The sequence below is a fragment of the Salmo salar genome, chromosome 29, assembly GCF_965601325.2.
Source record: "Salmo salar chromosome 29, fSalSal1, whole genome shotgun sequence".
Lineage (NCBI taxonomy): Eukaryota > Metazoa > Chordata > Actinopteri > Salmoniformes > Salmonidae > Salmo > Salmo salar.
Window position 1 is genome coordinate 11,714,710 of NC_138319.1, and position 19,477 is coordinate 11,734,186.

At 42.3% G+C, this 19,477-nt stretch overlaps 2 protein-coding genes across 2 annotated transcripts in view; one reads left to right on the forward strand and one right to left on the reverse strand.

Moving 5' to 3' along the window:
• dlgap1b (discs, large (Drosophila) homolog-associated protein 1b) overlaps positions 1–10,514 on the forward strand; it is a 317,018-nt gene extending 306,504 nt beyond the window's left edge. The window contains exons 12-13 of the mRNA XM_082970661.1: positions 1,115–1,267; positions 6,445–10,514. Coding sequence (XP_082826787.1) covers positions 1,115–1,267; positions 6,445–6,663 — 372 coding nt within the window. The 3' untranslated portion in view covers positions 6,664–10,514. The remainder of the gene's footprint in view (positions 1–1,114; positions 1,268–6,444) is intronic.
• A 1,325-nt stretch (positions 10,515–11,839) lies between these two features.
• On the reverse strand, positions 11,840–17,649 carry tgif1 (TGFB-induced factor homeobox 1). Its single transcript, XM_014180693.3, has 3 exons — positions 17,335–17,649; positions 15,384–15,616; positions 11,840–13,627 (listed from the first exon to the last, which is right to left on the reverse strand). Exons 1-3 carry the CDS (start codon positions 17,348–17,350, stop codon positions 12,947–12,949), a joined length of 930 nt encoding a protein of 309 aa, XP_014036168.1. The 5' UTR covers positions 17,351–17,649; the 3' UTR covers positions 11,840–12,946.
• Positions 17,650–19,477: the final 1,828 nt, after the last annotated feature.

Below are 19,477 nucleotides of genomic sequence, written 5' to 3' on the forward strand. Positions count from 1 at the left end.
CAACTGACTAGGTATCCTCCTTTCGCTTTCCCATCCTGGTGCTGCAGTAGACTAATTCAACGGATAGAGAACCAAAGATCATAAGTATAAATCTCACTGATGTCACAAAAAAATGTGTGTGTTCACATGATTAATTAATTAAGGAAATGAATTTCCATGTGTCCTATCTGTGCTTGGAGTTCAAAAAAGTTAACCCAAAATAAGGTATCTGTGTTATTAAAAGTCTTATTGAAACATTCAGTGAAGGTTTTAAGGAGGTTATTCTAAAACCTCCAAATAACCTATAATTTCAGTTCTAAGAGCGTTAATAAAAACCTCCCAGGATAACCTTCAAGGAAGCAGAGTTAAACGTTCTCAGAACCTCCCTGCAACCTAAAAACATGTGTTCACAGAACAGACAAAATGTTTAAAAAACATTTTCAGTTTCACCAGTCAGGAAACTTACAGTATGGCTTTGTTCCCACAACCATTGTAAAACAAAAAACTTCCAAGGAACCAAAAGTGCTAGCTGGGTAGCTGTAATTGGCAGAGATTTTTGGACCTCTTTTTTTATTGGTCTATTTACTGCCAAAACGCCATCCCACCAAAACAGGCACTAAAATGGCGTTATCATCATTTTCATAATTTCATAGTATTATTCCAACCTCATAGTGTGGAAATATAAACGCAACACGGGAAAATCACATTTGTAATTTACTATAGTGATATGATTAATCATTTTCCTCACAATGTTAGTTCCCTCCATTTATATTCTACATCCCCAAAACATGTCACTATACTCTACACATCACTCTTGGGACAAGCCAATATGCTTACCCTAAGTACTTTAAACAATGCATAAACATAAAGTTTTGCAGTATAAATTACTTACTTGCATTATGTTTGATCATTGATAAACAGTTCAATATATAGCAAAACATGTTGTGTAACTGTAATTAATTTCAGTGTTTTTCATGGTTACAAAGGCGAGGGACGCATATGCCACCACAATTCAAGAACGGCACGAATATGAGGAGCCAACATGGCTGCCATAGAATTGTGTAGTGCCATGTAAAGGCAAGAACCTCAGTGTCCAAACTCTAAACTCTATACTGAAACTCTCTGTGTGTATCAGAACCCCAATTCCCACCCGAGGCCCAGTTCCCAGGACCTAGCAGGCTTCTGGGACATGCTGCAGCTCTCCGTCGAGAACATCAGCCTGAAATTTGATGAGCTCCACCAACTCAAAGCCAACAACTGGAAACCCCTGGACCCCCCAGAGATAAAGGTATCACTCAATGTAGTGGACCCTATAGACCAGATCCACCTTAAAGGGATAATTTACCCAAATTACTAAATGGCATCTTGGTTATACTGTAAGCAATCTATAAGCAACATGTGACAGTAATCCATGCGTTGGTTTTGTTTATCTGGCCACTGTCTCCAAATGCTAACTTTTTTGCATTTCTGTCCACCAGTGCATTTGTAAAGTATTCAGACCCCTTGACTTTTTCCACATTTTGTTACATTACAGCCTTATTCTAAAATGGATTAAATCATTTTTTCCTCATCAATCTACACAGAATACCCCATAATGACAAAGAAAAAAATGTTTTTTTATTTTTTTACTGAAATATGACATTTACAAGTATTCAGACCCTATACTCAGAATTTTGTTGAAACACCTTTGGCAGCGATTACAGCCTCAAGTCTTCTTGGGTATGATGCTACAAGCTTAGCACAGCTGTATTTGATGAGTTTCTCTGATTCCTCTCAAGCTCTGTCCGGTTGGATGGGGAGCGTCGCTGCACAGCTATTTTCAGGTCTCTCCAGAGATATTCGATCGGGTTCAAGTCTGGGCTCTGGCTGGACCACTCAAGGACATTCAGAGACTTGTCCCGAAGCCACTCCTGCGTTGTCTTGGCAGTGTGCTTATGGTCGTTGACCTGTTGGAAGGTGAACCTTCTTGAGCGCTCTGGAGCAGGTTGTCATCTGTACTTTGCTCCGTTCATCTTTCCCTCGATTCTGACTAGTCTCCCAGTCCCTGCCGCTGAAAAACATCAAATCAAATCGAAAAACATCCCCACAGCATGATACAGCCACAACCATGCTTCACCGTAGGGATGGTGCTAGGTTTCCTCCAGATGTGACGCTTGGCATTCAGGCCAAAGAGTTCAATCTTGGTTTCATCAGACCAGAGAATCTTGTTTCTCATGGTCTGAGTGTCTTTTAGGTGCCTTTAGGCAAACTCCAAGCAGGCTCTCATTTGCTTTTTAATGAGGAGTGGCTTCCGTCTGGCCACTCTACCATAAAGGCCTGATTGGTGGAGCGCTGCCGAGATGGTTGTCCTTCTGGAAGGTTCTCCCATCTCCACAGAGGAACTCTGGAGTTCTGTCAGAGTGACCATCGGATTCTTGGTCACCTCCCGAATCAAGGCTCTTCTCCCCCGGTTGCTCACTTCTTCCATCTAAGAATGATGGAGGCCACTGTGTTCTTGGGGACCTTCAATGGTGCAGAATTTTCTTGGTACCGTCCCCAGATCTGTGCATCGACACTCCTGTCTTGGAGGTCTAAATACAATTCCTTGGACCTCATGGCTTGGTTTTTGCTCTGACATGCACTGTCAACTGTGGGACCTTATATACAGTACCAGTCAAAAGTTTGGACACACTTCCTTATTCAAGGGTTTTTATTTATTTGTACTATTTTCTACATTTTAGAATAATAGTGAAGACATCAAAACTATGAAATAACACATATGGAATCATGTAGTAACCAAAAAAGTGTTAAACAAATCAAAATATATTTTCGATTTTAGATTCTTCAAAGTAGCCACCCCTTGCCTTGATGACAGCTTTGCACACTATTGGCATTCTCTCAACCAGCTTCACCTGGAATGCTTTTCCAACAGTCTTGAAGGAGTTCCCACATATGCTGAGCACTTGTTGGCTGCTTTTCTTTCACTCTGCTGTCCAACTCATCCCAAACCATCTCAATTGGGTTGAGGTCAGGTTGATTGTGGAGGCCAGGTCATCTGATGCAGCACTCCATCACTCTCATTCTTGGTCAAATAGCCCATACACAGCCTGGAGGTGTGTTGGGTCATTGTCCTGTTGAAAAACAAATGATAGTCCCACTACGCGCTAACCAGATGGGATAGCGTATCGCTGCAGAATGCTTTGGTAGCCATGATGGTTAAGTGTGCCATGAATTCTAAATAAATCACAGACAGTGTCACCAGCAAAGCACCCCCACACCATAACACCTCCTCCTCCATGCTTCATGGTGGGAACCACACATGCGGAGGTCATCCGTTCACCTACTTTGCATCTCACCAAGACATGGTGGTTGGAACCAAAAATCTCGAATTTGGACTCATCAGACCAAAGGACAGATTTCCACCGGTCTAATGTCCATTGCTCGTGTTTATTGGCCTAAACAAGTCTGTTCTTCTTATTGGTGTCCTTTAGTGGTGGTTTCTTTGCAGCAATTCGACCATGAAGGCCTGATTCACACAGTCTCCTCTGAACAGTGTATGTTGAGATGTGTCTGTTACTTGAACTCTGTGAAGCATTTATTTGTGCTGAAATTTCTAAGGCTGGTAACTCTAATGAACTTATCCTCTGCAGCGGAGGTAACTCTGGGTCTTCCTTTCCTGTCGCGGTCCTCATAAGAGCCAGTTTCATCATAGTGCTTGATGGTTTTTGTGACTGCACTTGATGAAACTTTTAAAGTTCTTGAAATTTTCCAAATTGACTGATCTTCATGTTCTAAAGTAATGATGGACTGTCGTTTCTCTTTGCTAATTTGAGCTGTTCTTGCAAAAGTATGGACTTGGTATTTTACCAAATAGGGCTATCTTCTGTATACCACCCCTACCTTGTCACAACACAACTGATTGTCTCAAATACTTTAAGAAGAAAATAACTTACATAAATTAACTTTTAATAAGGCACACCTGTTAATTGAAATCTATTTCAGGTGACTACCTCATGAAGCTGGTTGAGAGAATTCCAAGAGTGTGCAAAGCTGTCATCAAGGCAAAGGGTGGCTACTTTGAAGAATCTTAAATATAAAATATATTTTGATTTGTTGAACACTTTTTTGGTTATTTCATAGTTTTGATGTCTTCACTATTATTCTATAATGTAGATAATAGTTAAAATAAAGAAAAACCCTTGAATGAATAGGTGTGTCCAAACTTTTGACTGGTACTGTAGACCAGGGGTTCTTAAACATTTTCAGCATGGGACCCAAATGAGAAATTCTGTGTTTTCCTGGCACTCAAGCGTAGGAAAATATACAACTATATGTAATTATCGGTACATTTCATTGCCCTTATGCCAAAAAAAATTGCAATACAGACAAAAACAAATAACAATGAAATACCCATAGATCTTGTCATGTTTATTTTTCCCCATTAAAAACACTCTTACATACCTGTCTAGGTTGGAACTATTGCAGTTAAAAAACAATAAATAATTTAATTCTGAACTGGAATAAACAGATTGATCACATCACACAGATGTATAACAGAACACACACACACACACACACACACACACACACACACACAGGCTTTTTGATCGCGTAAACCTAAGTAACAGCACAGATAAAAACATTCAGGCCTACTGTACATCTTATGTCTAGGTTGGAACTGTTGCAGTTAAAAAAACAATAAATAATTTAATTCTGAACTGGAATAAACAGATTGATCACATCACACAGATGTATAACAGAACACACACTCAACAATCATTTCTACAGTAAAATGTACAGTAAGCCTGAATTTTTCATCTTCATCTGTACTGTTTCTTAGGGTTGCGCTATCAGTAGCTAGTTAGCTTGCTTTGGCTAACGTTAGCTATTAGCTGTGTAACGTTACAAGGCCAGGGGATTGTTTGAAAGATAAACTCACATCTACTACTATGAGAGATAGTACTCCCTTATTTCCGCTTATCACTTGTTATAAAATGGCAACAATGCCTTGTTAGTTGACTTACTTTTCCACTTTCGAAGCATTGTTTCCTGAAGCATTCTGCCCTGTTCTGAAAGAACTTCCTGGGTTTACCATCATGTTGTACCTGGATGTTTGGTCAGGACCTGTCATTCTATTAATTTGTTCGTTTTGAGAGACTCATTACTAAGCACTTCCCCACACAAAACACATTGTGGGCGCTCCTCGTTATTTCTCAAAGTTTGTATGAAAGAGACACAAAGTCATCACTGTATATGTGTTTCAGGATGATTGAGCTCAGTCAGAACTTGTGGCTAGCAAGAGTCAATTTCATGACAGCGTTGAGTGATGGCGAGTGGGAATAACAAGTCAGTGGCTTGAACCAGAGCGCTGCAACGTGTGGGTCGCGGAATGATCTTCAAGAAAACTGCAGAAAAAAGATCCGGTAAACCGCGAAGCACATGGGCATCTCCCTCTACCTCTCCCACTTGCGCAGCTGCCAAACTGAGCAGAGACCGCTGCTAAGCAGAGAGCACACTGAACCGAGAGGGCAGTTGCACTTGGCCAAATCAATTCCAGTAATTAATGAAATAATTATACATTTACGTCGCGACCCATCATTAACAGGTCTGCGAGCCACTTTGGGTCGCGACCCATACTTTAAGAAACACTGCTGTAGACAAGTGTGTGCCTTTCCAAATCATGTCGAATCAGAATTTACCAAACATGGGTCTGAATACTTATGTAAATAAGTTATTTCTGTTTTTATTTGTAATAAATTAGAAAACATTTCTAAAAACCTGTTTATCATTATGGGATATTGTGTGTAGATCTATGAGGATTTTTTTCATTTAATCCATTTTAGAATAAGGCTGTAATGTAACAGAATTTGGAAAAAGGGAAGGGGGTCTATATACTTTTGATGCACTATATGTAATTTTGTAAATTGGGTGAACTATCCCTTTAAAGCCTGGAAGTAATGCAATAGCCCTGCATGCTTCTACTTTCACTGTTATTCAAATATGTTACAAGCTTTTTAATGTCCACAGTTACTGTAGATTTTGGTTCAATGTAGCATGAGGGTGTTGTAATGCATGTCATTTTACTGTTGTGATGTTGTGCGATAGCCTGCCTGACGTGACTGCCTATCTGTTGTATTTTTGTTTGTTTTGTCATTGTTTTGTTGTTGACAGTGAGCTGGGTTTTGAGAAGTCAGTCTACCTGCCATGCACCTTGGGGCCTAGCTGACCTCGCTGGCCGTTCTTACCCTACGCACATGGCCGCCTACCTACAGCCGTGCACTCTCACAAAATGGCCGCCACAGCCATCAACCATAACCTCACTCACGTGAACCCTGTTGCATGCTCTCACACCATGCAAACTCCAACAAAATGCTGATGTCATGCGCTCTCTAACCCCTCACAAAATGGCTGACATTGTGCCCCTACTGCCAGAGGCACAGAGGATGGCCTGTAACTGTAGTTGTTTGTCCTCCCCCGTCCATCCAGGAGAGAAGGTTTGCCCCTCCAGTGCCAAAGAAGCCCCACAAGGGCCACCCTCCCTTGGCCAGGGACCGTTCTCTGGAGAGCTCCGAGAGACAGCGGCTGGAGGCTCGCAAACGCCTGCTGGCCGCCAAGCGGGCCCTCTCGGTCCGACAGAGCTCGCTCACCGAGAGAGCAGCAGACAGTATCGAGATCTACATCCCAGAGGCCCAGACCAGATTATGAGATACACACACAGACATAGATACACACACACACACAGCCAGAGACACACACACAAACCAACACACCTACAAAGGCGCACACACAAACACACACACACACACCGAGTGACACTGTCAAGACACTCATCTGCACTGAATGGCGAGGGTAGGGTGCTTGTAATATAATCACATTTATCGACTTCCACAAAAACGGTCACAGCAGCCGGTGGAGTGAGAATATTGTATATTTATTAACTTTTCCTCTTCTCTCCATTTGAACCTCTCCTTGAACTTTCAGATTTTCATGTAGCTCCCCCCACTCCTTACTCCCAAAGATGTTTCTTCTTGTGATGGCAACTCTTCTTACCGATGTTCCACCAACCAAAAGGCCTGTTGTCACCCAAACAGGTATACCAGTACCACAGTAATGATGCATAATGTATAATATTTCTGATTCATTGGAACAGAAGGGAGGTTAGGGAGGGAGGGGTAGTGTACTAGTGGGTATAGACCGAGCGCTGTCAAGGCACACTAGCTAATCCTGTTGGGTGTCAGACAGCCTGAGACAGTTGCTTGTGTCCCACATGACACCCTATTCCTTAAATAGTCCACTACTTTTGTGCGTTACCTGGTCAAAAGTAGTGCACCACATAGAAAACAGGGTGCCATTTGGAATTCAGGCCAGCCTCTCTCCTCTGGTGACCCTGGGGGAGGCTGTTATTGTGACTCACAACACAATGACAGCAGACAATAGAGAAACCCAGTCTCTACTCCCCTGTTGAATGCTACTGTCACAGCATTTCTAACACACACATGCACACGCACCCACACACACACCTGTTCTCGAGAGAGGTAATTGACCTAAACCTGTTTGAGTAGTTAGGAGAGAACACCTGAGACATATCTAAGGCCTTCTGGAGACACAGTACAAGGCATCAAGACATCTATGTAGCAGCGACCATTGCAACTGTCAGTTTTAAATTGATTTAGGAGTCAATTCGATGTGACTTGACTTAGTCATGCATTGATGTCAATGGGAGACTGAGTACAAATCTAAGTATAACTTAGGATTCGCCTCTTATTATTGAAATCCAGGCAACAGCAGATCTATATCTCTTGGCATTGAAATCACACACAAAAAAAAAAAAAACATTTTTGTCAAAGAAACAATGATTGGTTTTGATGCAATGATTTTAATCCAACACCTATGAACACCTAGATGTTCTATTGGCGCCACCTACTTTTATCACTCATTGTTTTGTTATTGTATTTAAAACCGCAAAGCCGAGAAACTTTGTGCAGTAGCTGAATCAACACAGTCGGAAGGTGTTCAATGTAGACAATAATATCAATGTGCAAAAATGACTTTCAATTGTAAAATCCAAACCTTTTATAAAATGGGATTTGGGTAAAAGGAGTAGCGTAGTGATTGATAGTATTTACCAATAATCAATACAGGTCTTTGTAGAGTAACCCCCCAAAAAAACTCAAAACAAGAAAGCCAGTATGTGTCGGACAATTACACTATTCTTCCTGTTTCTCCAAATGCAGTCTGTCCAGTTGGAGGAACAGTGGCTTGATTCTGCTGCACTCTATGTCTGACCTTTATGGGTTATAGGTCACAGGGTCACGTCAATCTGTCTACCCCCAGATGTGGTAGGATTCTGGGGGCCGACAGCGCCAATCCTGCCTGGCAGTCAGGTATGGAGGTAGGTGGGCTCATGACAAGCTCTCAGAGAGAGGTCAGTGCTGCGAAATCAGTGTCTGCCAGAAAAAAAAAGTGCTGATTTAGTGTGTGTGTGTGTGTGTGTGTGTGTGTGTGTGTGTGTGTGTGTGTGTGTGTGTGTGTGTGTGTGTGTGTGTGTGTGTGTGTGTGTGTGTGTGTGTGTGCGTTTGCAGGTGTATGTGTGTATGGGAGGATATGTGTGTTAAAGTGTTTCTGAAGTGCTTCCTATTCTTCAAGGTCCAAACGGGCCTTTCTTTTCACTATGTACAGTATGTGTCCCAAGCGGCACCCCGTTGCCTATAAAATTCACTACTGTTGACCAGGGCTCATAGGGCTCTGGTCAAAAGTAATGCACTATGTAGGGAATAGGGTACCATTTGGGACGCAAGCCTGTGACTAACGTAGCAGAAGCAACATACTGTTAGTACTCTCCTAAACAGGCCCTGCCTATCATTTTCAACGGAGCGATATATGCCTGTACAAAGACATTAACTGAAGAACATATTGCTACATTGTACGCATGCTGCCACGAGCTAATTGATATGTTGTCATCTCCTTCTTGTAGTTTTTTTACTTATTTTATTCTGTTTATCATATTGTGCTGAGAATATCATTTGTCCCTAAGGAGAAAAAAAAATTGCCTAATACTGATGTTCCTTTACTTTAAGGCACCCTTTATGAAGGATACCTTAATGCAGTGTTTCCGTCGTTGTACATGACAAGGTATTTTGTTATTCTATCAAAAAAGGGACAGTGGGAGTTATTTTCTTCTTACATCTATGTACTGTCTCAGCATCCAAGCTGACCTGCAACCATTTGAAAGTAATAGGAAAATAATATAGTGTTTTAAGTTGAATGGTGTTTTATATCCACTATTTATGTATTCATCCTCAGAAAAAGATTATTACTGTTTATTATTAATATTATTATTATGCACTGATAAGGCCCTTATGCTGTGTTTATTGATTATTATGATTCTCTTTTTTGCTCTATGAAATGAAAGACACCTTTTATTCTGTTTCAGTAATCAGCCTTAATTTATAATGTGATAGTCGAGCACAAATCAGCCTCAGGGGAAGAAAAATACATTGTGTGTGTGTATGTATGTGTGTGTGGGGGGGGAGTGTGTGTGTGGAACCCATGAAAAGGCTTTGTCTCATACGGTAAATATACCCAGTCAACAGGGGGTGCGTCCCAAATGGCACCCTATTCCCTACATAGTGCACTACTTTGTATGGAATAGGGTGCCATTGGGGATGCCTGCCTGAACATTACAGGTCTGTGGTTTAACGGTTTAGATCAACTTCTCGTGATTGATTCCTTCGTCAAAAGACAGTTGCTACGTCTTCTCTGCAACTCCAATCAGTTTGCATTTTCTTCATATGAAGTCAGCTACTCGTATGGGTGAGACAATCTTGAACACATGGTCTTGGTTATAAACGTTTAAGGTGTGTGGGTGTTATTAAGCTATATTGAAACTGGTTTGACATAGTTAGCGTTTTGTGAAATTGGGTAACTGTTACTAACAAGGACAAAATTCCTGCGATCCACATCTATGAGAAACATGTTCATGACTGAAGTTCAGAGAAAAGTCCAATTTGATTGTGATGGAGCGCATGTGATGAAGTAACTCTGCTGTATGATATTTTTTATTTTTAGTAACAATGTATTTTAGAGAGAATATTCAAAAGGTAACAAGAGTATGTACCTTTTTGCCCATTAGGTTTTAAGGTAATTTAATATAAATCGTGATGCTCTTTATATTTTTATTTCACCTTTTTATTATAATCAATTCAAATGTCAGTCAAATGATGACGTTATTTACGGTTATTATAGTAACATATCAAAACCCTGACATTGCAGGGTGATTACAGGAGGTGGTAAAGAATGTTGGATTGTGGGAAATGCCAAACTCAAGACTTTAACCAATCCTGGAGGATGCTTGTGATGTAGTCCATGTATAGGCATAAAACCATTCAAATTAACATTTGTAAATAAATGAATGTTTCCCTATGTAAATGTAAAAACAATCCAAAAACATATTAGGCAGATATACATTTTGTAATTAATGTTATTACACTGTTGATGTTATGGCATGTGTACGGAACTAGATCAGCATTAAAAACCTTGCCATCATCATACGCTAACCTAGTTGTGTTTATTGAAATGCACGCCGCACATGTTTTCACTTATAACATAATAAGACAGATTTAAATAGTTAGACTGTCATTCTCCTCATGCAGAGGTGGGCCCTATAAGTACGTATTTGTACGGCCTTGGTTTTGCCCCGTCACTCCTACACCACATGGAGACTTAGTCCCGAATGGCACCCTATTCCCTTCATAGTGCACTACTTTTGATGAGGGCCGATTTAGGGAATAGGGTGTCATTTGGGACGCAAAGAGTGTATGGTGATTTTGTTACTCACACATCAATCACATTCAACAGGCTGACCGATGTTTCCAGAGCCCAGAGAGGAGCCAGGGATTTCACCCTCCTCAGCCCTGCGTTTCTCTATCAGGGTGTTTACTAGCACACCATAGCAAAACTTTCGCAAAGGAAACCTGAAAATCTGTATTCTGATTGGACAAGTTCAGCAAGTACCTGTCCTTTTCAAAAAGTTTTCTCCCTACTGAATATGGCCCAGGTCTCCCCCTCCACAGCAACACTATCTAGCCTCTGTGATGACCCTGATTAGTGACGTGCTCCGTGGTTGGTTATCGGACCACCGCCGTCGGTATGTCACTGCTGAGCTGGGATGCAGTGGTAAAGGTGAAATAAAGGTCAAATTCTATACAATACACATGCCTTAGGTCAGCAATGATATACAATCAGTTAAATACTCCGTTTTCCTATTGTAGTAAAGAAATGGTGGGTTAATACTAGACCAGGCCAGTAGAGCAACAAAGCTGTGCATGCGAGAGGGATTGTCAGAGTAGCGAACCAATCTTAGCAAGGTCAATTGAGTCCGTGCCTATAGGATTGTACTGGTGACACAACTGAACTTGTCCAATAAGAAACCTTTATTCATTTTCCGTTGCAAATTGTTTTGCTATGGTATGCACTAATGAATAAGACCCTGGCTGCTTTTAAGTGTATGGTGGCACATCCACACATAAAACCCTAACTGGCAGAAAACCATTGACGTCTGCTGTTTGCCCGCGCTAATTCATCCAGGACAATGCTAACGGCCTGGAGCTCTGGTGAACCTAGCACACAAACATAGGAATGACTCAGGATAGAATGACTCATGAGAGAGAGACAGCCTGTAGAAAAGTGGGGACACAGAGCTATTTCTGTCATCTACCTTTTTTTCCCCCCATGTAGTGACATTGTATGTTTCATGGAGATCATATCACTACTGTACATCGCTGTGCTACTGCCGTAACGTGATTCTAGCGCAATCGCCGAAGGGATTATTGATCCTTAGATGTAGGTAACAAGTGGGGAGAGTAACAGTCAAACGGCAAGCTATGTAAAAAACAAAACTTTATTTAAATCCCATATGTGACCCCTATTTGCCACAAACATTGCACAGTATGAAAAGAAATCACATCATTGGGCATCATGTCACATTAGCTATACACAAACATGGTCCTTTTTTTGTACATAAAACGCTTTTTGGTGATTTAGAAAATGCTCTGTTTCCGCTGCTGGTGACGAAAAAAAAAAAAAAAAAAAAAAAATCTTAGTGTTATTCTTACAATTGAAATTCACTGGCCGTCGCTACACGTATGTGTCCCAAATTGTACCCTATTCCCGATATAGTGCACTAACTTTGTGCACTATATTGGGAATAGGGTACCGTTTGGGACAGCCACGAAGTGAGGAGGAGAGGAAGGCTCAGACTAGGAACCTGCTACATTGTTCATCTGAATGATCCCTCGGTATAGGAAAACGCTTTATCAAAAACAAAAAAAGAGAGGTTTACTTTCTTTTAAAATATCAAATGAAAGATACGAAAACTAGAACCTTATGTAAAAACACGGAACACTTACTACAGTAGTGATAAAGTTAATCAATCATCGATGCCAAGAACAAAGTATGTTTTAAGACACCGAGATGAGATGGGGACCCTAACTCGGCCCTATTGTGCGACAGTCCGAGTGGGAGCCATCGCAAACTTATCTCTGAAATGTAAAACACATCTGGAAACTACATATCCCATGGGGGATAGCTCTGTGAAACTACATATCCCATCACGGGGGATTGGGTCTGTGTGGAGGAGAAGAGAACCACCCTCTTGTCTCATCCGCAGAACACTTGTACGCCCTCATGCCTTGCTCTACTAAAATCCATAGGAAAAAGTTAAGACAGCCAGCGTTTTCTTTTTGTCTGTCAATATTTTTTTGGTCCCGTCTGCAAAAGACACACAGATACTTACATACACGCATATATGACAAAGTAAAAAATAACTAACAGCCAAGGCACCTTGATACAGTTTTGTACAAAAACAATCCTCATTTATGATTTTGTATACCAAAAATAGAAATAATCAGGCTTTTTGTGTTTGTTACGCAGCCACTAAACTCATGCTAGGAGTTCTGTTACGGACAACATCTTTCCCTCCGCTTTCTCTTTAAGACACCAGTTGTTTAGCCTGCAGCTCCATCTCTGCCGCCCGCTTGAGGGCCACATCCACTAGGAGCTGGAAGCCGCTGAAGTCCTGGGTGAGGTCTGGAGGGGTGGGGGGAGGGGTATTGAAGAGCCCACTCTGGGGGCTCAGGTTACCCTCCATGGTGGTGGTCACTGCCGGGGCTCCCAGCCCTTCCTCCTGGCATCTGAAGAGCACCAGAGCCTCTGTGGTGGAATGCAGCAGCTCTGCAGCCCTACTGTGGTCTGTTTTACTGCTGGAGAGGAAGTAGGAGAGGGAGGAGGGAGGGCTGGAGCCCTGTTTCTGCATCACAGTGGAGTTGACAGTGGTGTGACAGATGACTGAGGGCCGGGGGGGCACTGTAGTGGCGGGCCCCGGGGAGGAGGAAGGGGACATCTTAGGGGATGATATGGCCTTCTGCAGGACGCTGGGGCTAGGGAGGCCTGCCTCGAAGCTTGAGGGGTGCAGTGCCCGCTGATCGTAGCTGTCCTCGGGGCCCGTGGCGGCTGTGGCGTGCTTGGGTGACTGGGAGCTGGATTCAGAGAAGCTCCCGTCACCTCCCTTGCTGCCTTTCCGAGAGATGGTGAACTGGTTGGGGTCTTTACCGTCTTTCCGCAGCATCTCCGGGAGGAGCCGACGGCGTGCGTTGATGAACCAGTTGCAAACCTGAAGGAGGATAGCAATTTGTTTAAGTATACAGTATAGTTTCACAAACAAGTTGTCTCAGTATACTTTTTAAAAAAAGAATGGGAAACAGAAGACGACGTGAAGAAAGGAATGACACTTTTCATATTTCACATGTTGACATAAAAACAGGTTACATCATGTTAACATATTTGCATGACATAGACAGCTGTTTTTCTGTAGTACCCAAAACATCCATCTTATCTGAAACATCTACAAGCATACGTGGTAGGGGTTGTACAACTTCTTCTTGATTGTATATATTCTGACAATATTTTAAAGCTCTTGTTATTTTTTATTATTTAACTAGGCAAGTCAGTTAAGAACAAGTTCTTATTTACAACCGGCCAAACTATAACCCGGACGACGCTGGGCCAATCACAGCCGGTTGTGATACAGCCTGGAATCGAACCAGGGTCTGTAGTGACGCCTCTACCACTGAGATCCATTGCCTTAGACCGCTGCGCCACTCGGGAGCCAGTCTTGGTTATTTTTGTTATCTAAAGAAAATGTATGTCCATAAAATACAGAGTGCTTATTCATTTAGAATACATCATTTTACATAAGTCTGAAAATATAACAAATGATTGGTGATACTTCTGGCTTTTCTCATTAAGAAACTCAAACTAGGCCTTCTGAAAGCCATCATGGTGAGTAACACTAGTTTGGTCTAAGGTGTTGTCGCCCTTCCCAATCCTATTGTCATGTGGATAAAGAGACAGTCCTCTCTCTCCTTCTCTCTGTCCCAGCCTATTGTCGGCCACGGATGGCTCACCGAAGCCTAGAGCTCTTAGTATTTAAATGACTCTGTATTGTTCACAGACAGCTGGGCTGGAAGAGGGCTGGAGGGAGGGAAATTCCTGTGTGAGCGTTGCAGCTAAGCCCACACCAACCACAAAGCAGTGTGAGTGAGTTTCAGAGTAGTCGGTTCCTCCTAGTCACCATGTGTGCATCCCAAATGGAACCCTATTCCCTATAAAGTGCCGTTTTGACCAGAGCCCTGTGAGAAAAAAAACAAACATGTGGGGCCCTTATCAAAAGTAATGCACTACATAGGGAATAGGGTGCCATTTGGGATCCAAGCTCATGCCATTTCACTTCAGACGTGTCTCAGAGAGAATATTGCAGTCAAGCTTTCTTGAAAGGCCCTGCCCCGCCGAAAGACACACATAAATATACCGTTGTTTTGGAGAGGTGTGGGGGGCTGACACACTGGGCACCTGGGGAGCTGCTGTTCGGCAGAGTTAAGTGCCTTGCTCAAGGGCACGATGGCAGGCAACGTCATCTAGGATTTGATACCAGCAACCCTCCTTGTTGCCAGCTCACTTCCCGCCAGTGTGGTCAATCGGACCCGGATTCTGGCTCTCTTCTCTAACTGCTAGGCTACCTGCCGCCCCTATTGTCCATGTGTCACTCTCTCTTTGTTTACGTATTAGTGCATTACGTGTCATAAAACCAAGACAGGACGTTGCAACACAAGGTCATTGTATATTGTATTTCCAGCCTAGTAGGGCTGCATGCTGCAGCCCTACTAGTCATCAGGTAGTAAACCTATGAACACCGTCTGAATACTTCAGAAATGTATCTAATTTCATTGAGAAAAGCATAGCTCTAAGTGACAAGATGGGTGAAAGCACGGTTACATTCACCAATCCAACCTATTTCAATCTGTGATCACTTCAAGGAAGGTAGGACAGAAAGATGCATTTTGATTGACGCGGCTCGTTAGTTAGCCTACCTGTAGTGTGGAGAGCTGCGTTTGCTTTGAGAGCAGGGCTTTCTCCTGTTCAGAGGGGTAAGCATTGTAGCGATGCTCGTAGAGCCAGTCCCTGAGGATCTGCACCGACTCCTTGGGTAGATTCCCGCGCCTCTTCCTCTTCCCACTGCTACCTCCCGTGCTGGATGACAGGTCCAGGGGGGCATCCATGCTGTCCTCGTCGTCCGTCTCACTACCAGATAACGTCATCATGCCTGTGTGTGGCCAAGAGAAGAATGTATGTGTGAGAGAACGTCAATCAGAATTCCACCTTATGCCAACCAAACACTGGTCTGTCTATAGGCCGGTGTCTGCTCTGTCTGTAGGCCGGTGTCTGCTCTGTCTGTCACCCTCCTTACACCAGCCCTGTTCCAAACACTAGCATATAGCGAAGGCAGCTGATGTGTCTGAAGCAAGCTGTCAAGTTCAGCCATGTGATTCATGGAACAGAGGGGGAGGGAGGGGTGAGATGCCACAAAGGCAGACTGCTCAGACGCTGTGTCAGTTATAAAACCTGCCTTGACAAATACTGTTGGCCTACTGTACTGAGCATGAACATCTCTTCATGTTTCAAAACTGGCAGTGCAGGACTCAAGACAACTGAAATAATTATTCTGGGGGATTTCCAATGGTATAAGAACATCTGTAGTCCATTTGTATTGCATTCATGTGAACCTCTTTTGTGTTTTTTTAAACAGGTTGTATTTTGACACAACCTTTATGTCGGGACGACATATTTCTTATTTGGCAATAAAACAATTTAAAATCAAACTTTCTTTGGCAACTTTTTTTTTTCTTCTATCAATTGTACTACATTTAGCAGTTACATTTCAAAAACTAAAACATCTGTAATGTCTTGAATTGGAGCATGAAAACATGTCAACATAATAAAGGATATCAGTCATCTGTCCTTTGCAAAGTGGTGGGAAATGGATAAGAAACGACTGAAGTTAGAATGAGGTAATTACGTAGGCCCTGGGTGAGGGAAGGGGGAGGGGGACCTGTTGCACATCAGCGTCTCGAGACTAAACAAAAGAATTTTGGTCGTCGAACCATTATTTCACTATAACGTCAACGTTTTTGAAAGCGTAAGCACTCATTTCTCACTTAAGTCAAGTCCACTACTCGCGTTCTTGTGAATCGAGTGTTTTGGAAACTCAACCCAAAGGAATTTCTAAGTTTAAACAACGTGTAGAAGAAGTTCTATTGTGTGATCTTGTAACACGAGGTCGAAGAATGCCAGAGAGCAGCCTCGCAGAATGAAAGTAAACAGCAACTTCACAAAGGAGGTCAGGATTTTGAACGTTGTTGCACCAAAGTTAGGGCTGAAAACTCTAGTTTATCCCGAATATGAAACTTAATAAGATTACATTTCGAAACAATATTACACAGAGAAGGAAACAATGTCGTAGCCAAACTAACAGATGAAACTTCATACTCTAGTATGCGCGTCGTTGGGGCTACAGACTTGATACATTTTAATTCACTAAATGCGTGGTGACGTGAGGGTTTAGAGAAACCCTCTAATTTAGTCAAATCACAATCTAGAATAGATGTACCCAATAGGAATTATCTATTGGAAACTTGTTCATCATGAACTAAGTTCAGAGTCCGCTATAAAATGTAAAGTATCTAACACTATTGTGTAACAAGGCTATTATATACATTTACTAAAATGTCTATATCTAGTCAACCTTTAAAGCTAACAATTTCTTAAATTTGAAACAGATTGAATGAAGTCACACGCAAACCATTCAATTTTGACAGCCCGTCAGCACGTGAAAAAAACTGTTTTGTCTGGAGCGGAAACAATAGGCTGCATGGCTTGCATTGAGAAATGCATTATGCCCCATCTCACTCAATATATATATTTTTATACAGACATGTTATCGAAAATGTAACAATCAGCACACTGATGAAATAAACGACCTACCCTTTTTTGTCTTCATGTCCGTCAAAAATCCCCTTTTCACGTTGGCCACGAGAGGAGCGCAGTAGCCTATTTTTTATTTTTTTTCCTCGAATTCTATTCCTTTAGTGGCAAATCTTTTTCTCGGGATATTCCACACGTATATTCCAAATGGTTTTGTTCATTGATTTATTTTCGTTTGTAGAACCTGTTCGTTAGCTTTTTCATTTGTTTGAGGCGTAGTACTTTAACCAGGAGTAGGCTACCTGAAATCCGCTGCTCGACTTGGCGAAGCCTTTCTCATTCAATGTGTGTTTGATCATGAAACTGGGTGACAGCTATCTTTGACAGCTGCGTGACTCAAAAGCACAAAGATCCTCCCACTTTAGAGGAAAGAGCCAAAATCTCTGACAGCATGGCTTTTGCATTGACATAAAGACAATCTCACGATCAACCGCTTGAATATATTCTATTTTTACGTTACAAATGTAAGAATATAATAGAAATGCGTATGGAAGCGAATGGCATTGCAGATCTTGCGGCAGTTTTAGTGCACAATGTTCGAAACAACAACCATAGCATTAGGTTACTTCTCATTAGTAGGCTATTTCGGACGCGACTTCTCTAATTGGCTTTCCTACCTCCTGTATCAATTTCTGTGTCCATGGTTTCATAAATAGCAGAAGCCATTGGCGTGTTAGTTATATCTTTAGCTAATGCATTATACTACAAATGTTACGGTTGTCAATTTGTCAACAGGGATATTATCCTATGTCAGTCGTAAAGGACTGCAAATGTGAATAAACGCATGCACTGATCTTTTCGAATAGCATTTGAGAGTGATTGCCTAAATAAATAAATGCTATGCTGCATTCCCAGTACAAGCCTATCGTCTTCCGTTCAAAAATATGAGTGACAGACAAAGGGGGTGTTTATTTTCCATGGTGGAACTGTTGTTTCAGCTGCGTCTGCGACTCCCTATAGTCTGTCTACACGGTTTGGATGTTCTGCCTCTGTAGCCTTCTCACTTGGTCTTCAAATAGGATCTGCGCCATTTCATGAAATTTTAGGCTACATATCTAGCCAGCATTGCAAAACAACTGCCCACGTGTTCAGGCTATGTACTAAAGTACATGCACACACACGCCTCTTCACTTGTGTGTTTATTTACGGTGTATGTGGGTCAATGTGTTATCAAACGATTCACTGTCAACGCAAAGCTCCATAGACAAACATTGGCGGTAGGATGGCCTTACTGAAGAGCTCAGTGACTTTCAACATGGCACGGCATAAGATACCAACTTTCCAACAAGTCAGTTCTTCAAACTTCTGCCCAGCTAGAGCTGCCCCGGTTAAATGTGTTGTTATTGTGATGTGGAGAAGTCTAGAAGCAACAACTGCTCAACTGCTCACAGAACTGGACCAGTAGTTGCAACACTCACTACCGAGTTCCAAACTGCCTCTGGAAGCAACATCAGCACAATAACTGTTATTCGGGAGCTTCGTGAAATGGTTTTCCATGGCCGAGCAGCTGCACACAAGCCTAAGATCACCATACGCAATGCCAAGCGTCGGCTGGTGTGATGTAAAGATTGCCGCTATAGGACTCTGGGGCAGTGGAAACACGTTCTATGGAGTGATGAATCACGCTTCACCATTTGGCAGTCCGACGGATGAATCTGGGTTTGGCAGATGCCAAGAGAACGTTGTCTGCCCGAATGCTTAGTGCCAATTGTAAAGTTTGGTGTAGGAGGAATAATGGTCTGGGGCTGTTTTTCATGGTTCGGTCTAGGCCCCTTAGTTCCAGTGAAGGGAAATCTTAACGCTACAGCATTCAATAACATTTTAGACGATTCTGTGCTTCCAACTTTGTGGCAACAGTTTGGGGAAGGCCCTTTCCTGTTTCAGCATGACAATGCCCCCGTGCACAAAGCGAGGTCCATACAGAAATGGTTTGTTCAGATCAGTGTGGAAGAACTTGATTGGCCTGAACAGAGCCCTAACCTCAACCCCATCGAACACCTTTGGGATGAATTGGAATGCCAACTGCGAGCTAGGCCTAATCGCCCAACATCAGTGCCCGACTTCACTAATGCTCTTGTGGCTGAATGGAAGCAAGTACCTGCAGCAATATTCCAACATCTAGTGGAAAGCCTTCCCAGATTAG